This window comes from Rana temporaria, chromosome 5, assembly GCF_905171775.1.
Source record: "Rana temporaria chromosome 5, aRanTem1.1, whole genome shotgun sequence".
Classification (NCBI taxonomy): Eukaryota; Metazoa; Chordata; class Amphibia; order Anura; family Ranidae; genus Rana; species Rana temporaria.
In genome coordinates this window covers 115,753,221-115,771,975 of record NC_053493.1, presented here as the reverse complement: position 1 = coordinate 115,771,975, position 18,755 = coordinate 115,753,221, and the positions used below count along the sequence as shown (strand labels likewise).

General features: G+C 42.3%; 1 protein-coding gene across 1 annotated transcript in view; it reads left to right on the top strand.

The window, feature by feature from the left end:
• Positions 1–18,755, top strand: part of NEK11 (NIMA related kinase 11) — a 340,812-nt gene that overhangs the window by 122,707 nt on the left and 199,350 nt on the right. The window contains exons 4-5 of the mRNA XM_040353041.1: positions 2,260–2,378; positions 15,051–15,115. Of these exons, the coding sequence (XP_040208975.1) occupies positions 2,260–2,378; positions 15,051–15,115 (184 nt within the window). The remainder of the gene's footprint in view (positions 1–2,259; positions 2,379–15,050; positions 15,116–18,755) is intronic.

Here is an 18,755-nt window from a genome sequence, read left to right as displayed (position 1 = left end):
TACTTTCTATTTCCTATAACTTTCTGTCTCAGTAACAATGGACCAGGACAAACAGAGAAAGTGAACCTTTCAGTGCAGACAAAGACAACAATAAAACTTGACATAAGTTCTAATCCTTTCCTACTCCATCCGTAATAAAAAATAACAATATATATATATATATATATATATATATATATATATATATATATATATATATATATATATATATATATATATATATATATATATATATATATATATATATAAATACCTTTACATAAATTTTAATCTTGGTATAGATAAGGTCATACTGTAGTACTACAGTATGACCTTATCTATACCAAGATAAAAATTTAATTGAATTGTATATATTTTGCTGTATGGGAATTGTTCCTTTGTACTCCTCCCACACACCAGGAAAAAAGCCACTTTTTTTTTTCACTCTCTGTGAAATAAAACTTGACATAAGTTCTAATCCTTTCCTACTCCATCTGTAATAAAAAATTAAATATATATTTTCTCACTCTCTGTGACATAAAACTTGACATAAGTTCTAATCCTTTCCTACTTCTGTAATTATATATATATATATATATATATATATATATATATATATATATATATATATATATATATATATATATATATATATATATATATATATATATAATTTTACACACATTTTAATCTTGGTATAGATAAGGTCACACTGTAGTACCATGTACCATAATTGAATTTTATATATTGTGCTGCATAGGAAATTGCTTCTTTGTACTCCCCCCACACACAAGGAAAAAGACCACTTTTCTCACTCTCTGTAACAATTGCCACTGAAGTTTTAATCTATAATTTGTTACATTATATCCATTATAATTTTAAAAAGGTCATCTTGGAAAACACAATGAATAGTCCATATTGTGCTGTAGACAGTCTGGAGTAGGACAGCAGGGAACAAGAGAAAAGAACATTTTGCTGCCTGATTCCCCCAGTGTCCTGGATTCCCATCTACCATGTTACCATAGCAACAGTAGTTCCATACTCCTAGAACCAGAACAATGCTATGTTATTACAGAAATTCATTCTTGAGTAATGCTCTTTTACCAGTGTGATAGAATGTTATTAGCATGGTGCCATGTTGCAGTAATGATGCAACGATTCTACAGTTAATGTATCAATTTTGCTGGATTGCCCTGATCAGAAAATCTGAATCTGGAAATGTGCAGTACACATCGCATTTAATGTTTAGAGCTTTCACAGGGCTATAGGATTCTTTCCTCATGTTCATGTGACAGTTCTGGGTGCCAGAGCAACCAATCATAAAGCACCAGCCCTGTCACATGGCAGGAAGAGGTGTGTCATGAGTCTGCAGTAATATTTTCATGCCCTGTCTGTCTCTTACCTGGTCTGTGTATCAGCCTTAGGGTCTGCACCCTCACACCCGCATGGTTAAGTAATCTTCCCTCAGAGTGGCTCCACCCTAGCCTCAATACGAACCACTATTTAACACTGTGTTCTTCAAACCTGCCTTGCAGAGCAATATTGTGTGTTTGGGTTCCTGTCTCCTGCTTGCCGTGTGCTCTTTGTCTGTTTCTATTACCGATCTTGGCTTGTTCTTTGACTATCCATGCCTGCTTGTGACCCTGACCTTTGGCGTGTTCTCTGTCTATCCTTGTCTGCTAGTCACCCCAACCTTTGGCATATCTCCTGATTATCTCTTGTTGTCCTGGGCTGCTGCTTCCTCTATATCCTCTTGTAGCCTACTGTGAGCGTGAGCTGCGAGACCCTGGGGACCGTGACCTGGAGCCAGTTGCAGCACAGTCCGTCCTCACCACTAGAGGTTCTGGTGAGCACCTGCTGGCTCTTAGACTCCGCACCCTGGGGAATCTTATGCTCTAGCTCCCAGTGGGATTAGTTTTGGTGCTGCAGTGGACTTCACTTCCTGAACCACCCAAAGTTCCATCTGCAGCAGTCAGCCGTAGGGTCCACTACCTTAGTGGTGCACTCCTGATTCCAATGGTGTGCATCTGTCACCTGGACTCAGGTGACCTGACAAGGTGCAAGTCACAAGCCCTCCTTATCTGCAAATACCAGACATTTCATTTTACTGATAATGGCTCAACAGAGTGGATGGAAATGAAGGAAAGAAATACCTCACCTTATTTATGCACAGCTGTTTGAAGTGAACCTATTGCTTTTCCTTATATTTGCTTAAAAAACATATTTTAAAAAGCATACATTTTTTTGCTACATGTTATTTATTTATTCTTTATTTTTCAGGGTCGAGACCTTGATTATAAGGTACAAGAATACAAGAAAAATGGTGATGTAATTCCTGAAAGTCAAGTGACAGAATGGTTAATCCAGTTACTGCTTGGTGTAAATTATATGCATGAAAGGTATTGCTATTTTTCATTATTATGAATAGAAAAAAAATGTAAATCTTATCACTATACCAAAAACAAAATGCTTACATGTGTAAAATACTAACTAGCATACTTCAAAGCTTGTTTGAAGCAACCACTAGAGATAAGTAAACAACTGCTAGGTTTGAGATTTGACCCAAATGCTGTTTTATATCTATTATCCATTATTTAAATATTTGAGTTTATCCCCAAAGACCCTTCATGCAAATAACCATGAAAATTGTAATGACAATTAAAGGAGAAGTACAGTTGAAGTGCACAAAGCAAGGTCCATAAAGACATGGACGAGTGAGTTTGGGGTGGAGAAACTTGACTGGCCTGCACAGAGACCTGACCTCAACCCGATAGAACACTTTTGAGATGAATTAGAGCAGAGACTGCGAGCCAGGCCTTCTGCAAAGGGTGGACCAACTCGGTATTGAACACTACAGCAGTGTTTTTCAACTCCAGTCCTCAAGGCACACCAACAGGTCATGTTTTCAGGCTTTCCATTATTTTGCACAGGTGATTTGATCAGTTTCACTGCCTTAGTAATCACCACAGTCGTTTCATCTGAAAGAAATCCTGAAAACATGACCTGTTGGTGTGCCTTGAGGACTGGAGTTGAAAAACACTGCACTACAGACTAAGACTGGGATGCCATTAAAGTTCTTGTGCATGTAAAGGCAGGTGTCCCAATACTTTTGACAATATAGTATCATCCCGATAGGATGGGAGGCCCGGTAAGAGCGGTGGAAGGCGACGGGAGGGCGGGACATCCCCTCTAGCGCCTCTGGTATAACAGCCGAGCGGCTTTTAGCCGCAACAGTTGTTATCCCCAAAGACCCTTCCGCCACTCTTACCGGGCCTCCCGTCCCATCAGGAGATCCGGTCCACGATCCGGCACTTCCGCCGGCTAGAGAGAGACTGGCATGAAGCCGGGAATGGCTTTGTTCCAGTCTTCTCTCTGTAAACACAGAAGCGACATCACAACGTCACTTCCGGTTTACTCGGCTGCCAATGGCGCCATTTAAAAAAAAATGACAGTATTCAGAATTGCTGTTTTTGGCGATCTGAATACTTTGAAGTGTAAAGGAGGGATTTGGGGTCTTTTAGACCCCTGATCTCTCCATAAAGAGTACCTGTCACCAGCTATTACTGTCACAAGGAATGTTTACATTCCTTGTGACAGCAATAAAAGTCATCAGTTTTTTTTATTTAAATGTAACAAAAAAGAAATAAAAATAAATTAGAAAAAAATTATATTTTTTTAAAGCGCCCCCGTCCCCACGAACTCACGCAGCAAAGAAAACGCACACTTAAGTCGTGCCCGCATATGTAAACACTGTTAAAATAACACATGTGAGGTATCGCCGCGACCGTCAGAGCGAGAGCAATAATTCTAGCACTAGACCTCCTCTGTAACTCTAACCTGGTAACAGTCTTTTTTTTTTAAAGCGCCGCCTATGGAGATTTTTCGATTCTGTAGTTTGTCACCATTCCACGAGTGTGTGCAATTTCAAAGCATGACATGTTGGGTGTCTATTTACTCGGCGTAGCATCATCTTTCACATTATACAAAAAAATTGGGCTAACTTTACCGTTTATTTTTGTTTTAATTCACAAAAAAACTATTTTTCCTAAAAAATTGCATTTGAAAGACCACTGCGCAAATACATAAAATATTGCAACGATCGCCATTTTATTCTTTAGATTCTCTGTTAAAAAAAAATATACATAATGTTTGGGGGTTCTAAGTAATTTTCTAGCAAAAAATACAGATTTTAACTTGCAAGCAACAAATGTCAGAAATGGGCTTAGTCATGAAAGATTATATATATATATATATATATATATATATATATATATATATATATATATATATATATATATATATTTGCTATTTTACTATTATGATTTTGAAGCTCCCTTTGTATTGTTAATGAGGCCTCGTACACAGGGCAAAAACCAGCAAGAAACTTGCTGGGAGATATTTTTTTGCCGAGTAAAACCGGTTGTGTGTACATTTTCATCGAGTAACTCGACGAGCCAAAAAGAGAGCATGTTCTCTATTTCTTTGACGGGAATGGAGAAAATTGGCTTGTCGAGTTCCTCGACAGCCTAACAAGGAACTCGACGAGGAAAACAATGTGTTTCGCCCGTCAAGTTCCTCGGTCGTGTGTACGAGGCTTGACTCTTTGCTTCACAGAGGACAATGTATGTCAGTAGTTACTAATAACTACATAAAACCTCTAAACTTAATAATCTTAATGTCATTAGTGACTAAATAGTATACCATACTTTGTCCACAAATATTTACTTTGTGTATTTACATATTGGAATAAGAATATTTGAGCTTCTCTATTTTCGATGTATTTAATGTATTCCCTGTAATGTGTATTGCACCTTTGTACTCAATAAAGTATTTTTGACAAGTGAATGTGATATATATATATATATATATATATATATATATATATATGTATATATTAGGGTTGTCCCGATACCGATACTAGTATCGGTATCGGGACCGATTCCGAGTATTTGCGGGAGTACTCGTACTCCCGCAAATACCCCCGATACCAAAATAGAATACTCCCCCCCCGTCGTCGCCGCCGCCGTTACGCCGCATCCCGCCGCCGACTGGTTAATACGCGCGGGGAACATTACAGCATTCATTTGAATAGCTGTAGTGTAGTGTATACGCGCCGCGTATAGACACACCCCCTTGCTCGGGTGAACTGTCCAATCCCGAGCAAGGGGGAGTGTCTATACGCAGCGCGGCACGAATCATTATAGCTATTCAAATGAAAGCTGTAATGTTCCCCGCGCGTATTAAACCAGTCGGCGGCAGGGGGATGCAGGTAAGGGGGACATGGCTGGATATGGGGGGAGACATGGCTGTATATGGGGGGAGACATGGCTGCATATGGGGGACATGGCTGGATATGGGGGGGAGACATGGCTGCATAGGAGGAGACATGGCTGCATATGGGGGACATGGCTGCATATGGGGGGGACATGGCTGCATATGGGGGACATGGCTGGATATGGGGGGAGACATGGCTGGATATGGGGGGAGACATGGCTGGATATTGGGGGGAGACATGGCTGCATATGGGGGGGAGACATGGCTGCATATGGGGGGACATGACTGGATATGGGGGGAGACATGGCTGCATATGGGGGACATGGCTGGATATGGGGGGGAGACATGGCTGCATATGGGGGGACATGGCTGCATGGGGGGGGGACATGGCTGCATATGGGGGGGGAGACATGGCTGCATGTGGGGGAGACATGGCTGCATATGGGGGGACATGGCTGCATGGGGGGGACATGGCTGGATGGGGGGGGACATGGCTGCATATGGGGGGAGACATGGCTGGATATGGGGGGTGACATGGCTGCATCTGTGGGGGGACATGGCTGCATCTGTGGGGGGACATGGCTGCATTTGGGGACACTTTTAAAAAAAAGTATCGGTATTCGGTATCGGCGGGTACTTGAAAAAAAGTATCGGTACTTGTATTCAGTCCTAAAAAAGTGGTATCAGGACAACCCTAGTATATATATATATATATATATATATATATATATATATATATATATATATATATATATACACATATACAAAAGATAGCAAATATGAGATGTTCATGGTTTACATGTCTTTTGCGTGTTTGTAAAAAATAAATAAAAAAATACATCTGAACTGAACCTCTTGCTTAGGAAATTATGGTAAAATACAAAAAAAGAACACAGTTAAATAACCTGTGTGCGTCTTTAAACTGACCTAAATGATAACCCTGCTTTATCTCTTCATACAATTCATTTGGTCTGACATTTTATACCATATGATTGCAATCTCTCTGACTACCTAGTGCTTAGATAACAGTGAAAGAATATGACATATCATTATACACAGACCGCTGTAGACTGAAGCCCGGCTTTTATGGTGTGTTCGCATTCATGGGCCTATTACTATCCTTGAGAGACAACAGCTGTTGATCAGCTAAAGCAGAAGTGTCAATCTCATTGTCACTGATGTTTCTGCTTTCTTTGTATAAACAGTTTAATCAATGGTTACTGTGCGGAGAGGTGCACTTTGAGTGGAAAGAGCTCAGGGCAGGGACAAGTCACTTTACAGAAAAAAGTAACATTATATTCACAAATAGACTAGTAGGCATGGAAAAAAGATAATTTCTTGCAATGGTATTATGTTAGTATTATTATAATAATAAGAGAAAAATTGGGATTGCATATTAGAGATCCATAGTACTGAGAGTCATTCTTCTAATATTATGCCTATTATGCTTCTGATGACATAATGGCATTTTTCATTGCAAATGAGTAATGTGTATGTGAGTGTAGCAACCCATGACAACCATAGTTCATCTTTCTCTGTTTTGATTAGAGTAAACTGAAATCTAATTGGTAGCTATGGGCATTATTAGGACACCATCATCCGTATTCCCATCCCAATTTATTTGTAATTTTTTACTTTTTGACACGTGGATTTAAACGCAATGATAATAATAATATAATTTGTTTGTTGTTCTATAATAGTGATTGTCAAAAACATCATTTAAAGGACATAACTAAATTTATAAATTACATTGCTGTCCGAGTTGAAAAAGACATGGAGTTCAACTAAAAGATAAATATAAATAGATTAAAAAACCATCATCCTCAGAACTCTAATCCTGCAATTGATCCAGAGAAAGGCTAAAAACCCTTATAAAGCATGTTCCAATTTGCCGCAATAGGTGAAAATATTATTTCTTGATCCCCTAAGTAATCAGATACTCCCTGGATCAACAGTCAATGATGTTATTACTTATACAAAATAATAGCCCATTATAGGTTGTGCTTTTAAAAAACACATCCAGTGTTTGCTAGAACTAACTGCTATTGAAGTCCACATTTTCACAGCTCTTACTGTAAAGCACCCCACCAAATGCAATTGTTAAATCTCTTTTCGTCCACATGCAAATACGTGCCTTTTTGTCTTTGCAATGACCTGGTGGCTCAATGTCTCTTGATAAAAATAGTCATGGTAGGTGACTAGGTGCTCCATATTCTTTTTCCATCGTCTTTCCTCTCATTGAAATCATTCTTCCACTGTATCCAGCCAACCCTACTTAAATCATTTTTGTAGAGGCCAGTGTTGCTTATCTGTCCCTAACTGCATGAAACTGCTCAATGTTTGATTCCATGTGAACGACCAGCTGCGGCCCCTATCACTGATTTGCAGAGGCTTCCTGGCTGTGGCTGATCACACGTGATCACTGACAGAGATTCTTGGTGGTGCTTGGCCCTAATTGGCTATGTGGTCTGAGACGTGGTGTATCTCGTAGACGTGGTGTATCTGGATTTTGCAAAAGCATTTGACACAGTTCCCCATAAATGTTTACTGTACAAAATAAGGTCCGTTGGCATGGACCATAGGGTGAGTACATGGATTGAAAACTGGCTACAAGGGCGAGTTCAGACGGTGGTGATAAATCGGGAATGGTCATGGGTGGGAAGTGGGGTTCTGTGATGGGACCAATCCTGTTTAATTTGTTCATAAATGACCTGGAGAATGGCTTAAAAAGTTCAATCTCTGTATTTGCAGACAACACTAAGTTATGCAGGGCAATAACACTATGGGCCAGATTCATGTACTTTTACGGCGGCGTAACGTATCCCGTTTACGTTACACCGCCGCAAGTTTTCAGCGTAAGTGCTTGATTCACAAAGCACTTGCCTGCAAACTTGCAGCGGCGTAGCGTAAAGCCGTCCGGTGCAAGCCTGCCTAATTCAAATGGGGCGTGTACCATTTAAACTATGGGATATATACTAGATTTTTTTTTGTTTTTACTAGAAATGGCGGTGATCAGTGATTTATAGCAGGGCTGTAATATTGAAATTCGACGTGGGAACGACGGCCATACTTTAGCATGGGATGTCTAATTTTACACCACCTAAATAGCAATCGCAACTTTACGACGGGAAAAGCCGACTAGCGACAATGTAAGAGAATGCGACGAACGCGCGTACCTTCGTGGATCACCTTAAACAGCTAATTAGCATACCCGACGCGGAAAACGACGCGAACTCCACCCAGCGGGCGCCGAAGTATTGCATCCTAAGATCCGAAGGCGTACGAAGCCGTACGCCTGTCGGATCTTAGCCAAATGCCGTCGTATCTTTGTTTGTGAATTTAAAATAAAGATACGACGCGGCAAATTTTAAAGTACGCCGGAGTATCAGCAGATACTCCGGCGTACTTTTTCTGTGAATCTGGCCCTATAACTTTTGCACAAACCAATCAATATATGCTTAATGGGATTTTTGTTTTACCAAAAATATGTAGCACAATAAATATTGGCTTCAATTTATCAAGAAATGTGATTGTTTACATTTTTTATTGGATATGTTTTTTTTTATAGAATAAAGTATCCTTTAGAGCAGAACAATACAAACCCATTCACATATTGAGAGCGATATCTCGCTAAATACAAAGATAACACTGCCTAGGTGAGAGATACAGAGTATGCAGAGCATCAGGCACACAGACAGGGCAAATGAAAACTCTCATCGTAAATCTGGGTCAAACCCTAACACCCCTTTCACACTGAGGTGTTTTTCAGGTGCAAAGGGCCTGTAAAGCACCTGAAAAATGCCTCCTCTGCAGCCCTGTGTGAAAGCTTGAGTGCTTTCACACTGGAGCGGTGTGCTTGCAGGACGTTAGAAAAAGTCCTGAAAACAGTTTCTTTGGAGTGGTGGAGGAACAGTGTATACACCGCTCCTCCACTGCCCCTGCCCATTGAAATAAATGGGCACCTCTGCCGAAGCACCTGTAAAGTGCTACACGGGCGCATTTAACCCTTTCTTTGGACTCTGGCACGGGTCAAAACGCCCCGCTAGTGGCCAAATAGCGCTGCTAAAACTACGCTAACTAACTTTATTGCTAACGCGGCCAGCGGCTCGGTCTGAAAGGGCTCTAACAAATGTTCTGGGAATCACTCTGAGGGGCACTCCAATTTAAAAAAAAAAATCATTTGTTCAAGAAAGTAGGGGGAAAAGAGATGGGGGAGAAGAAGGAGGCCTAGGATCACCAAAGAAGTAGGAAACAACCCACCTCCACCAAGACGGGAGAAGGAGGGTGGTGGGACACACATAAGTGTCAGTAAGAATGGAGGGAAGACCTCAGTCCACAGAACAATCCTCCAGAGGGGCCCTACCCTCGTCCAAATATAAGTTCATGTTCCAATATGACCATGTTTTAGTATATTGCTCTCTTCTGTTTTGGACGGTGAGTACTAGGTCCTCCAAAGCGTTAATACTCCTGACTTTGTTGAGCCACATGGCAATTGTAATATTGGATATGTTTTATAGCAGAAAGTAAAAAAAATAATAATATATACTGTAAGGGGTTAGCTCGGTAGCGGGGTGTGTGACCCCTTGGATGGGTTCACCACACACTGAATTTATACAGACAGGCAGTCGAAGACGGTTGAAAACAAAGATTTTGGTTTATTCTTCCATCTTGCTGGAAACAAGTGCAAGCATCCAAACAGCATAAACAAAATCAAACATAAAATAAACCCTGGCCACTTGGGGTGTCTATCTTCACCACACAGGAACCTATCTAGGAAGCCTTAATTGCCTCATTCTGAACAGCTGGAGTCTTCAGGGACCCTTAAACCTTCTCTGGCTACTTCTCGCAGCCGACGCCTAATAACAATTGGTGTATTGGCTAAACAAGGCAGAAATGTATGTCCCGTCTGTGACAACACCCACAGATTTACCTGACTTCCTGTATATATCTATATATCTATATCTATGTATCTATATATATATATATCTATATACATATAGATATATACCGTATTTATTGGCGTATAACACGCACCTACATTTTAAGAGGGAAATTTCAGGGAATTTTTTTTTTTTAACTAAACAACTTTGAATTAAAATAAGGGGCAGTGCTCATCAATGCAGCCTGTTTAGTGCGCATCTGCAGCCTGATCATTGCCCATCTGCAGCACATCTCACTAATGCAGCCTGATAAATGTGGCATGATCAATGCCCATCCCATCATGCAGCCTTATCAATGCCCATCTCATCATGCAGCCTTATCAATGCCCATCTCATAATGCAGCCTTATCAATGTCCCTTTTTAGCCTGAATGCAACCTCACCATTAATGCAGCCTGGACAGTGCATGAAATCACAGAGCCGTCATCTCCTGTTCGGCTCTCTCACTCGGCTTTTACTTGACAGTCACACAGACACACACAGTCCCGCCTCCGCCATCGTCATTGGACCAGCTCCTGTGGAACTGTGTGTATGACGTGAGCGCCGAACAGGAGATGACGGCTCATGAATTCCAGTTGTTCGGCTCTCACTCGGCAGTCACACACACACAGTCCCGCCTCCGCCATCGCAATTGGACCAACTCCTGTGATAGACAGAACACTGGTCCAATGCCAGTGGCAGAGGCGGGACTGTGTGTGTGACGTGAGAGCTGAGTGAGAGCCGAACAGGAGATGACGGCTTGGGAATTACGGCTGTGTTCGTCCCCCGCCTTACCTTCCAAGGTACACTATCGGCGTATAACACGCACCCACAATTTCCCCCCTATTTTCAGGGAAAAAAAGTGTGTTATACGCCGATAAATACGGTATATATATATATATATATATATATATATATATATATATATATATATATATATATATATTTAGATATATATATCTATATATAGATCTATCTATCTATCTATCTATCTATCTATCTATCTATCTATCTATCTATCTATCTATCTATCTATCTATAGAGGACAAGTGCTTAAAGGGGATGCAGATGCAGGAACCCAAGTGGTTAAAGTAGAAGTATGACATTACAGAGCCGGTCCAGGCTCTACAGCAGTGGTTCTCAACCCTTCTAGTGCCGTGACCCCTTGATAAAATTTCCCAAGCTGTTGGGACCCCCAACGGTAGAATTTTCGTAGCGTGGGTTGTCAGCGCCCCTAACCCTAGGACATTTAGGACTCCCTGAGTCCCTTTCACTCGTACCATATTAAAACCCCTTCTGGTAAATCTTAGGATGTTACACTCTCTTTATGTTCTCCTTTCTTTCCCTTTTATCTCTCTATCTAAATTTATTTTTTTATCCCCCCCCCCCATCCCCTCTAGCTGTCTTTTCTGTTCTTTCTCTTATTCCTTCTCTCCCTCTCCCTTCCATGTATTCTCTATTTTTATGCCTTCTCTTACTCCTTGGGGGGAGTTGGGATGAGTGGCAGTGCTGTCGGGGAGTTCTGATCAGTCAACCTGGGTGCTCTTGATCAAGATCACCTGCTGACCTGAGAACTGTAGTAGGGACTTTAAATGGCAACTCTAATCACAGGTAGTGTTACCCACTGTGTCTCCAGCTCTGTAGTGTCTCGCAGCAGTGACCCCTATGCTGAAATCAGAAGATAGGGTCTTCTCCAGCCCCTCCCACTTCACATTCCTCACCAGTCAGCTGACCTCTAGTCTCTGCCTGCCCCACAGCAATGTTGTGAACTGAATGGGCGGCTACAGGCTCCAGGAACTGCCCTGCTGGGCATCTGTGAAAAGGCTGTGAGTGCTGTGGGCTTCAGGAACAGCCCAGGATTTGGTGACCCCTGGCAAATTGTCAACCCCCAGGTTGAGAACCACTGCTCTACAGGGATCCTGACAATAATGGCTGATTGTAAGAATTTCCGGAGAATCCCACAGTGTCTTTGTTCCCAATAGGCTCTAGCTCATTAACCTACAATGCAAGATGGTGGTTTCTAAATTTATAACCCATTGTTAGGGCAGAGAGTGTTCAAAACTAGTTTACAGCTGATTATAAAGAACTGCAGACCTAGGGTTAATTATGTTAAACATTACTCCACAGCCCCGACCTAAACATCACAAAGCAGAGAGAGAGCATGTAAGGATCTCTAAGCAAGTAAAAAAAAGAAGAACAAAAAGGAAAAAAAAACACCTAAGGCCCCTTTCACACGGACGGCTGTTCTGTCGCAGTTAAAAGCATGTTTATTTTATGTGGAATTTAAGACTCCAGGCACAGTGATCAGCTGCATTTGTACAGTGCGATTAGCTGCGTTTACATGCGGTTGCGTTTAGCTGTTGGCATGATATTGAACAGAGATCTGACTTTATTCAACCAGGCACTGTGTTTGGTATGAATCATGCGGGGGAACTCCATGCCAAATTTTAAATAAAAAAACGGCATGGGTTCCCCCTCCAAGAGCATACCAGGCCCTTGGGTCTGGTGTGGATTTAAAGGGTAACTCCTACGCCGAAAAAACAGCGTGGGGGTTCCCCCAAAAGCAATACTAGACCCTTATCCGAGCATGCAGCCTGGCCGGTCAGGAAAGGGGTTAGGGACAAGCGAGCGCCCTCCCCTCCTAAACCGTACCAGGCCGCATGCCCTCAACATAGGGAGGTGGGTTCTTTGGGGCAGGGGGGCGCCCTGCAGCCCCCCACCCCAAAGCACCTTGTCCCCATGTTGATGAGGACAAGGGCCTCTTCTCGACAACCCTGGCCGTTGGTTGACGGGGTCTACGGGCGGGGGGCATATCGGAATCGGGGAGCCCCCTTTAATAAGATCCTGATCAGATCCTAGCCCCCCACCCTATGTGAATGAGTATGGGGTACATCATACCCCTACCTATTCACCTGGGGGAAAAAGTGGCAAGAAAAAAAAACTAGACAGGTTTTTAAAGTAATTTATTAGGTAGCTCTGGGGGTCTTCTTCCGACTTCGGGGGGTCTTCTTCTGATGTCTCCGCTCTCTTCTCCCACTCTCCGGTTCTTTCTGCCTTCTGCCGGGCTCCTCCGCTATCTTCTTCTAGCTCTTTTACTAGCGGTGGCCCGGTCTTCTGCATAATCTTCTTCCCGCTTCTCTTCTTCGATGTTGACACAACGCTTCCTCCCGCTGTAATGACGGGTGTGGGGTGCGGAGCATGATGGGACTGTCACGTCATAAGAGGCCTTTGTAAATCGTTGGGCACCACGCACATGGCATTACAGCGGGAGAGATCATCGAGTCAACATCGGAAGAAGAGAAGAGGGAAGAAGACGATGCAGAGGACCGGGCCTCCGCTAGTGAAAGAGCTGGAAGAAGATAGCGGAGGAGCCAGGCAGAAGGCAGAGAGAACCAGAGAGCGGAGAAGTCGGAAGAAGACCCCCGAAGTCGGAAGAAGACCCCCGGAGCTGCCTAATAAATTACTTTAAAAACCTGTCTAGTGTTTTTTTTCTTGACACTTTTCCTCCAGGTGAATGGGTAGGGGTACAATGTACCCCATACTCATTCACATAGGGTGGGGGGCCGGGATTGGGGGGCTCCCGGATTCTAATAAGCCCCCCGCCCGCAGACTCCGACAACCAACGGCCAGGGTTGTCGGGAAGAAGCCCTTGTCCTCATCAACATGGGGACAAGGTGCTTTGGGGTGGGGGGGGCCCGCAGGTTGCCCCCTGCCCCAAAGCACCCACCCCCCATGTTGAGGGCATGCAGCCTTGTACGGTTCAGGAGGGGGGTGCTTGCTCGTCCCCACCCCTTTCCTGACCGGCCGGGCTGCATGCTTGGATAAGGGTTTGGTATGGCTTTTTTGGGGGGGCCCCATGCCGTTTTTTCAGGGTAGGGGTCCCCTTTGAATCCATACCAGAGCCAAGGGCCTGGTATGCTCTTGGAGGAGGAACCCATGCCGGTTTTTATTTAAAATTTGGCGTGGAGTTCCCCCTGCGCCAAATCGTTCCTGGACGCAGTCAATTTTATTTTTTCTACCTGCACCAAATCGCATGTAACGAAACCGCAGCTAAATGCAGTGTGTGAATGGGGCCATAGGAAAGCATTGTGTGCTTTTAGCTGCGGTAGATAACTTGAGAATCCGCAGCTAAAAGCACCATTCTATCCGTCTGTGTGAAAGGGGCCTAAAAAGGTAACCAGAAATTTTTTAATTGTTTTTGTGGATTATGTGCTATGTTAATGGCAATATGTAACAAATATAAAAGTAGGTGTTATCCAAATTTGGCTGCAAAAATGGAAATACACTTTAATTGTTGTCTTGATGAGATTCATACAGGGAGTGCAACAAGGCTGCTTTAGTATTTCTGTAACAATGCCTAAAGTTTACACTCACAAAGTTTTATTACTTATTATATTTGACATTGGATAAACCTTTTGTGTTTGGGATTAGTTATCTCTCAAGGTTTAAAGGGACCAGTTTGTATAATTTTCCATCACATTTATCCTCTCATGTATGGTTAAATACAGTATATATGGATTATACTGCTCAGTTCCGCCAGTCGACTATATCATGCAATGTGAACTCCCTGGATTATTGATGCTTTACGCTTTAATTAAGTGTTTTACGTATTTAATTTTTTTTACTACAAATGGATCGCTGTTACTTATCCATTTTCTTCTTCTGTATGTTGGTTGTCAGTTTAATTACATATATTCCCTGCCTATTCATTTGGTTTCCTTCTCTTTTATTATGATTATCTCCTTGGCCTAATTATTAGCTTGACAGATTTCCTGGCATTAGATCATGTGTATTTTCGGTATAGACAAATAGAATGAGTAGAGCAGATTTATGTTTTGTGTGTTGATTTTCATTTGATCCCTCTTATTTGTGTTTCTAGGAGAATTCTTCACAGAGATTTAAAAGCAAAGAACATTTTTCTGAAGAACAATCTGCTTAAAATTGGTAAGGCTTAGTGACCCTTTTAAATGATGTGGAAATTATTTGATTATTTATGTGTTTACATAATTAATGTGTGTTGTTCTGGGTCATGTTTCAGTCTCATAAATCATAGTTAAACTTTTTGTCACTGTGTTTGGTTCTTTTATGTCATTCCTCCCCCCCCCCCCCCCGGTTTACACTGTGATTGTTTAAAGGAAAGGCATGGGGGCAGATCCATCAATAGATACGCCGCATAATTTTAACGTTCCTGCGTCGTATCTTTGTTTTGTATCTACAAAACAAGATACGACGGCATCTGGGATCGATCCGACAGGCGTACGTCTTAGTATGCCGTCGGATCTTAGGTTCATTTTTTACGCCGGCCGCTAGGTGGCGTTTCCGTCGAATTCTGCGTCGAGTATGCAAATTAGCTAGTTACGGCGATCCACGAACGTACGTCCGGCCGGCGCATTTTTTACGTTGTTTGTGTTCGGCTTTTTCCGGCGTATAGTTACCCCTGCTATTATGAGGCATACTCAATGTTAAGTATGGCCGTCATTCTCGCGTCAAATTTTGAATTTTTTACGTCGTTTGCGTAAGTCGTTCACGAATAGGGATTTGCGTAGAATGACGTCACCGTCATAAGCATTGGCTTGTTCCGGTTTAATTTCGAGCATGCGCACTGGGATACCCCCACGGGTAAAACGTATTTTACATCGGGTCACGACGTATTTACATAAAACACGCCCCCATCACAGCCATTTGAATTCTTACGCCGCTAAAGATACACTACGCCGCCGTAACTTACGGCGCAAATTCTTTGAGGATTCGAAAAAAAAAAGTTACGGCGGCGTAGTGTATCTTAGATACGCTACGCCCGGCGAAGAGAAGCGCCGATCTACGTGGATCTGCCCCATAGTGTTTTTAGATATTTTCTTTAGATGAGTTATTATACTTATTTTTTATAATATCTTTACTATTATGATCTAAAAAAATGATTTGTTAATAATTATTCTTGAAAATATGAAAAAACAAATACGTATACAGTAAAACCTTGGATTGCGAGCATAATTTGTTCCAGAAACATGCTTGTAGTCCAAAGCACTTGTATATCAAAGCAAATTTCCCCATAAGAAATAATAGAAATTAAAATGATTTGTTCCACAACCATTTATTCATTAGTCTATATAAAAAGATTATAGCAATGTGATAGGTTGTGTAACCATAAAATGTCCAGAAAAATCCAGCAGGAGCTATAAAGTATAAAAGAGAAGAGAGGCGCCTATAAGTGTAGCAATATGTTGCTAAATGTTGTACCTTCATTAAATGGAACCATATTGCTACATTTAGAGGTGTGTCTCTTCTCTTTTATACAGTACTCAGTTGTGTTATGACGCTGCTTGTATATCAAGTCAAATATTTTTTTTTCAATTTAGCTTGTCTTGCAAAACGCTCTCGACCCAAGTTACTCTCAAACCAAGGTTTTACTTTTATATCATATTTCACTTACCACCTGGAGCCAGCAGATGGCGAACTCTAAGCTACAGCGCCAGCTTTATCCGCATTTATAATTTTTTACAGGTATGCTGTAAGAGAGCAGGAGAGATCAGATTACAAAGACTTTTATGATACTCCTAGGTGCTTAGTTAGTAATACAGAGGTGTCTATACAGTATGCAGAAAGTAGAAAGCTTGGCTTGCTTTGCAAACAGCAGAAACCCTGTTATAACTGCTTATTTTTGTTATTAATATACTGGATTTTATAGCACCAATAGTTTGTTCAGCCCTTTACAAGTTATTTTTTGTAAAATAATTTATTTTTTTCAATAATTAAAAAAATCAATATCCAGCTATTGCTAAAGATACCACATGCCGCTTTCAGAAAATCTAGGCAGACTGGTTTATGTTTACATATTCTGATGAGTACAGTGCCCTGATAATTGACTCAGGCCTGACACACGACTGAGTTTCTCAGCAAAAACCAGCAAGAAACTTGCTGGGATTTTTTTTTGCTGAGGAAACCGGTCGTGTGTACATTTTTCGACGAGGAAACTGTCGAGGATCCCGTCGAGCCAAAAAGAGAGCATGTCTTATTTTTCCTTGACGGGAATGGAGAAACTTGCCTTGTCGAGTTGCTCGACAGCCTAACAAGGAACTCGACGAGGAAAACGATGTGTTTCGCCCGTCGAATTCCTCGGTCGTGTGTACGAGGCTTAAGTTATTTAAAGGGTTAGTAAAGGATTTTTTTTTCTCCTTTAAAATAACAAACATGTCATACTTACCTCCACTGTGCAGTTCGTTTTGCACAGAGTGGCCCCGATCCACGTCTTCTGGGGTCCCTCGGCTCTGGTACTCCCCACACGTACTGACCACAGTCATGCGAGAGAGCTCACATGATGGTGAGTAATTGCGGGCACGCCCCCTTAATACAGTGAGCGGCCGTAGCCGCTCACTGTATCACTCGGCCCTGCCCCTCGGGGCGCCGCGTCACTGGATGTGATTGACAGCAGCGGCAGCCAATGTTGCGCTGCTCTCAATCCATTCGCTCTAGCCAATCAGCAGGCAGGCTGAGCGGCGAAGAGGATCTCGGGACCGCGTGTGGGATATTCGAGGGGTCAGGTAAGTAAAACGGGGGCTTGGGGGGGGGGGCGTCATCAGATGTTTTTTCACCTTAATGCATAGATTACATTAAGGTGAACATTTTTCTTTACAACTTTAAGGTTTGGGAGGACCTGAACACTGTTTCCGTAAGTTCCCCTTATCAGTATCCATATTTCACCATAGGGACTGTGAACTGAGACCCTTATCTCTCCATCTTTGCTTTATTCCCCTCTCTTTTCATTTCCTTCTCCTCACCCTATTTCTATGTTAGTGTATTATTGTTTTTTTTATGATAATTAGAACATTGCACTATGATATGTTAACAAGATAGACTTGACTTCTGATCTGGCTTTCCGGAACTCCAAATGATACAAAAGAGATCAATTTGGAAGCCACAGGGTTTCATTATTTTGAATGACAGCTGTAGAGATCTTTGTATGATTTCAGGATGTAATGTTATATTTTGATTTGCTCTCATCTCAGTCATAAGCATACGTCACATTTTTGTGATTTTTGTACTCATTTAAATCCTTAAGTTCCAGCCTTTTTTATGTTTATTAAAAGTCAGCAGCTACAAAAAGTGTAGCTGCTGGCTTTTAATAAACAGACACTCACCTGTTCCACTGTCCAGCGACGCGGCCGCCCAGAGCTTAGCTCGTCTCCCCCCCTCTTCGCAGGCGCGTCCATTTTAACTGTGGGCACCTGCCCGTGACAGCGTTCGACTTCACGGCCGGGCGATCACTGCGCATGCGCGAGCGTCGCTGTGTTACCTGAGTGGGCAAGCGATCGCCTGGGACCTGTCACATGTCGAGTCGCCTAAGCGGTCCCTGGGCGGAAGGAGGAAGTGGGACAGGAAGTGTGGCATGTAAGGGGGCGAGGAGTGGTTTAAGCGGAATTTTCCATTTTTGGGTGGAACTCCGCTTTAAAGAGGAACTAGACCCTAATGGGTTTTACTTTCTCTTTGTTCCCCTGAAAAGTAAAAGCATAATGGGCTGGCCTATTATGTGACACTTACCTGTAAATGAAGCCCGTGCTGTCCACGCTGGTGTCCGCATCCATCTTCA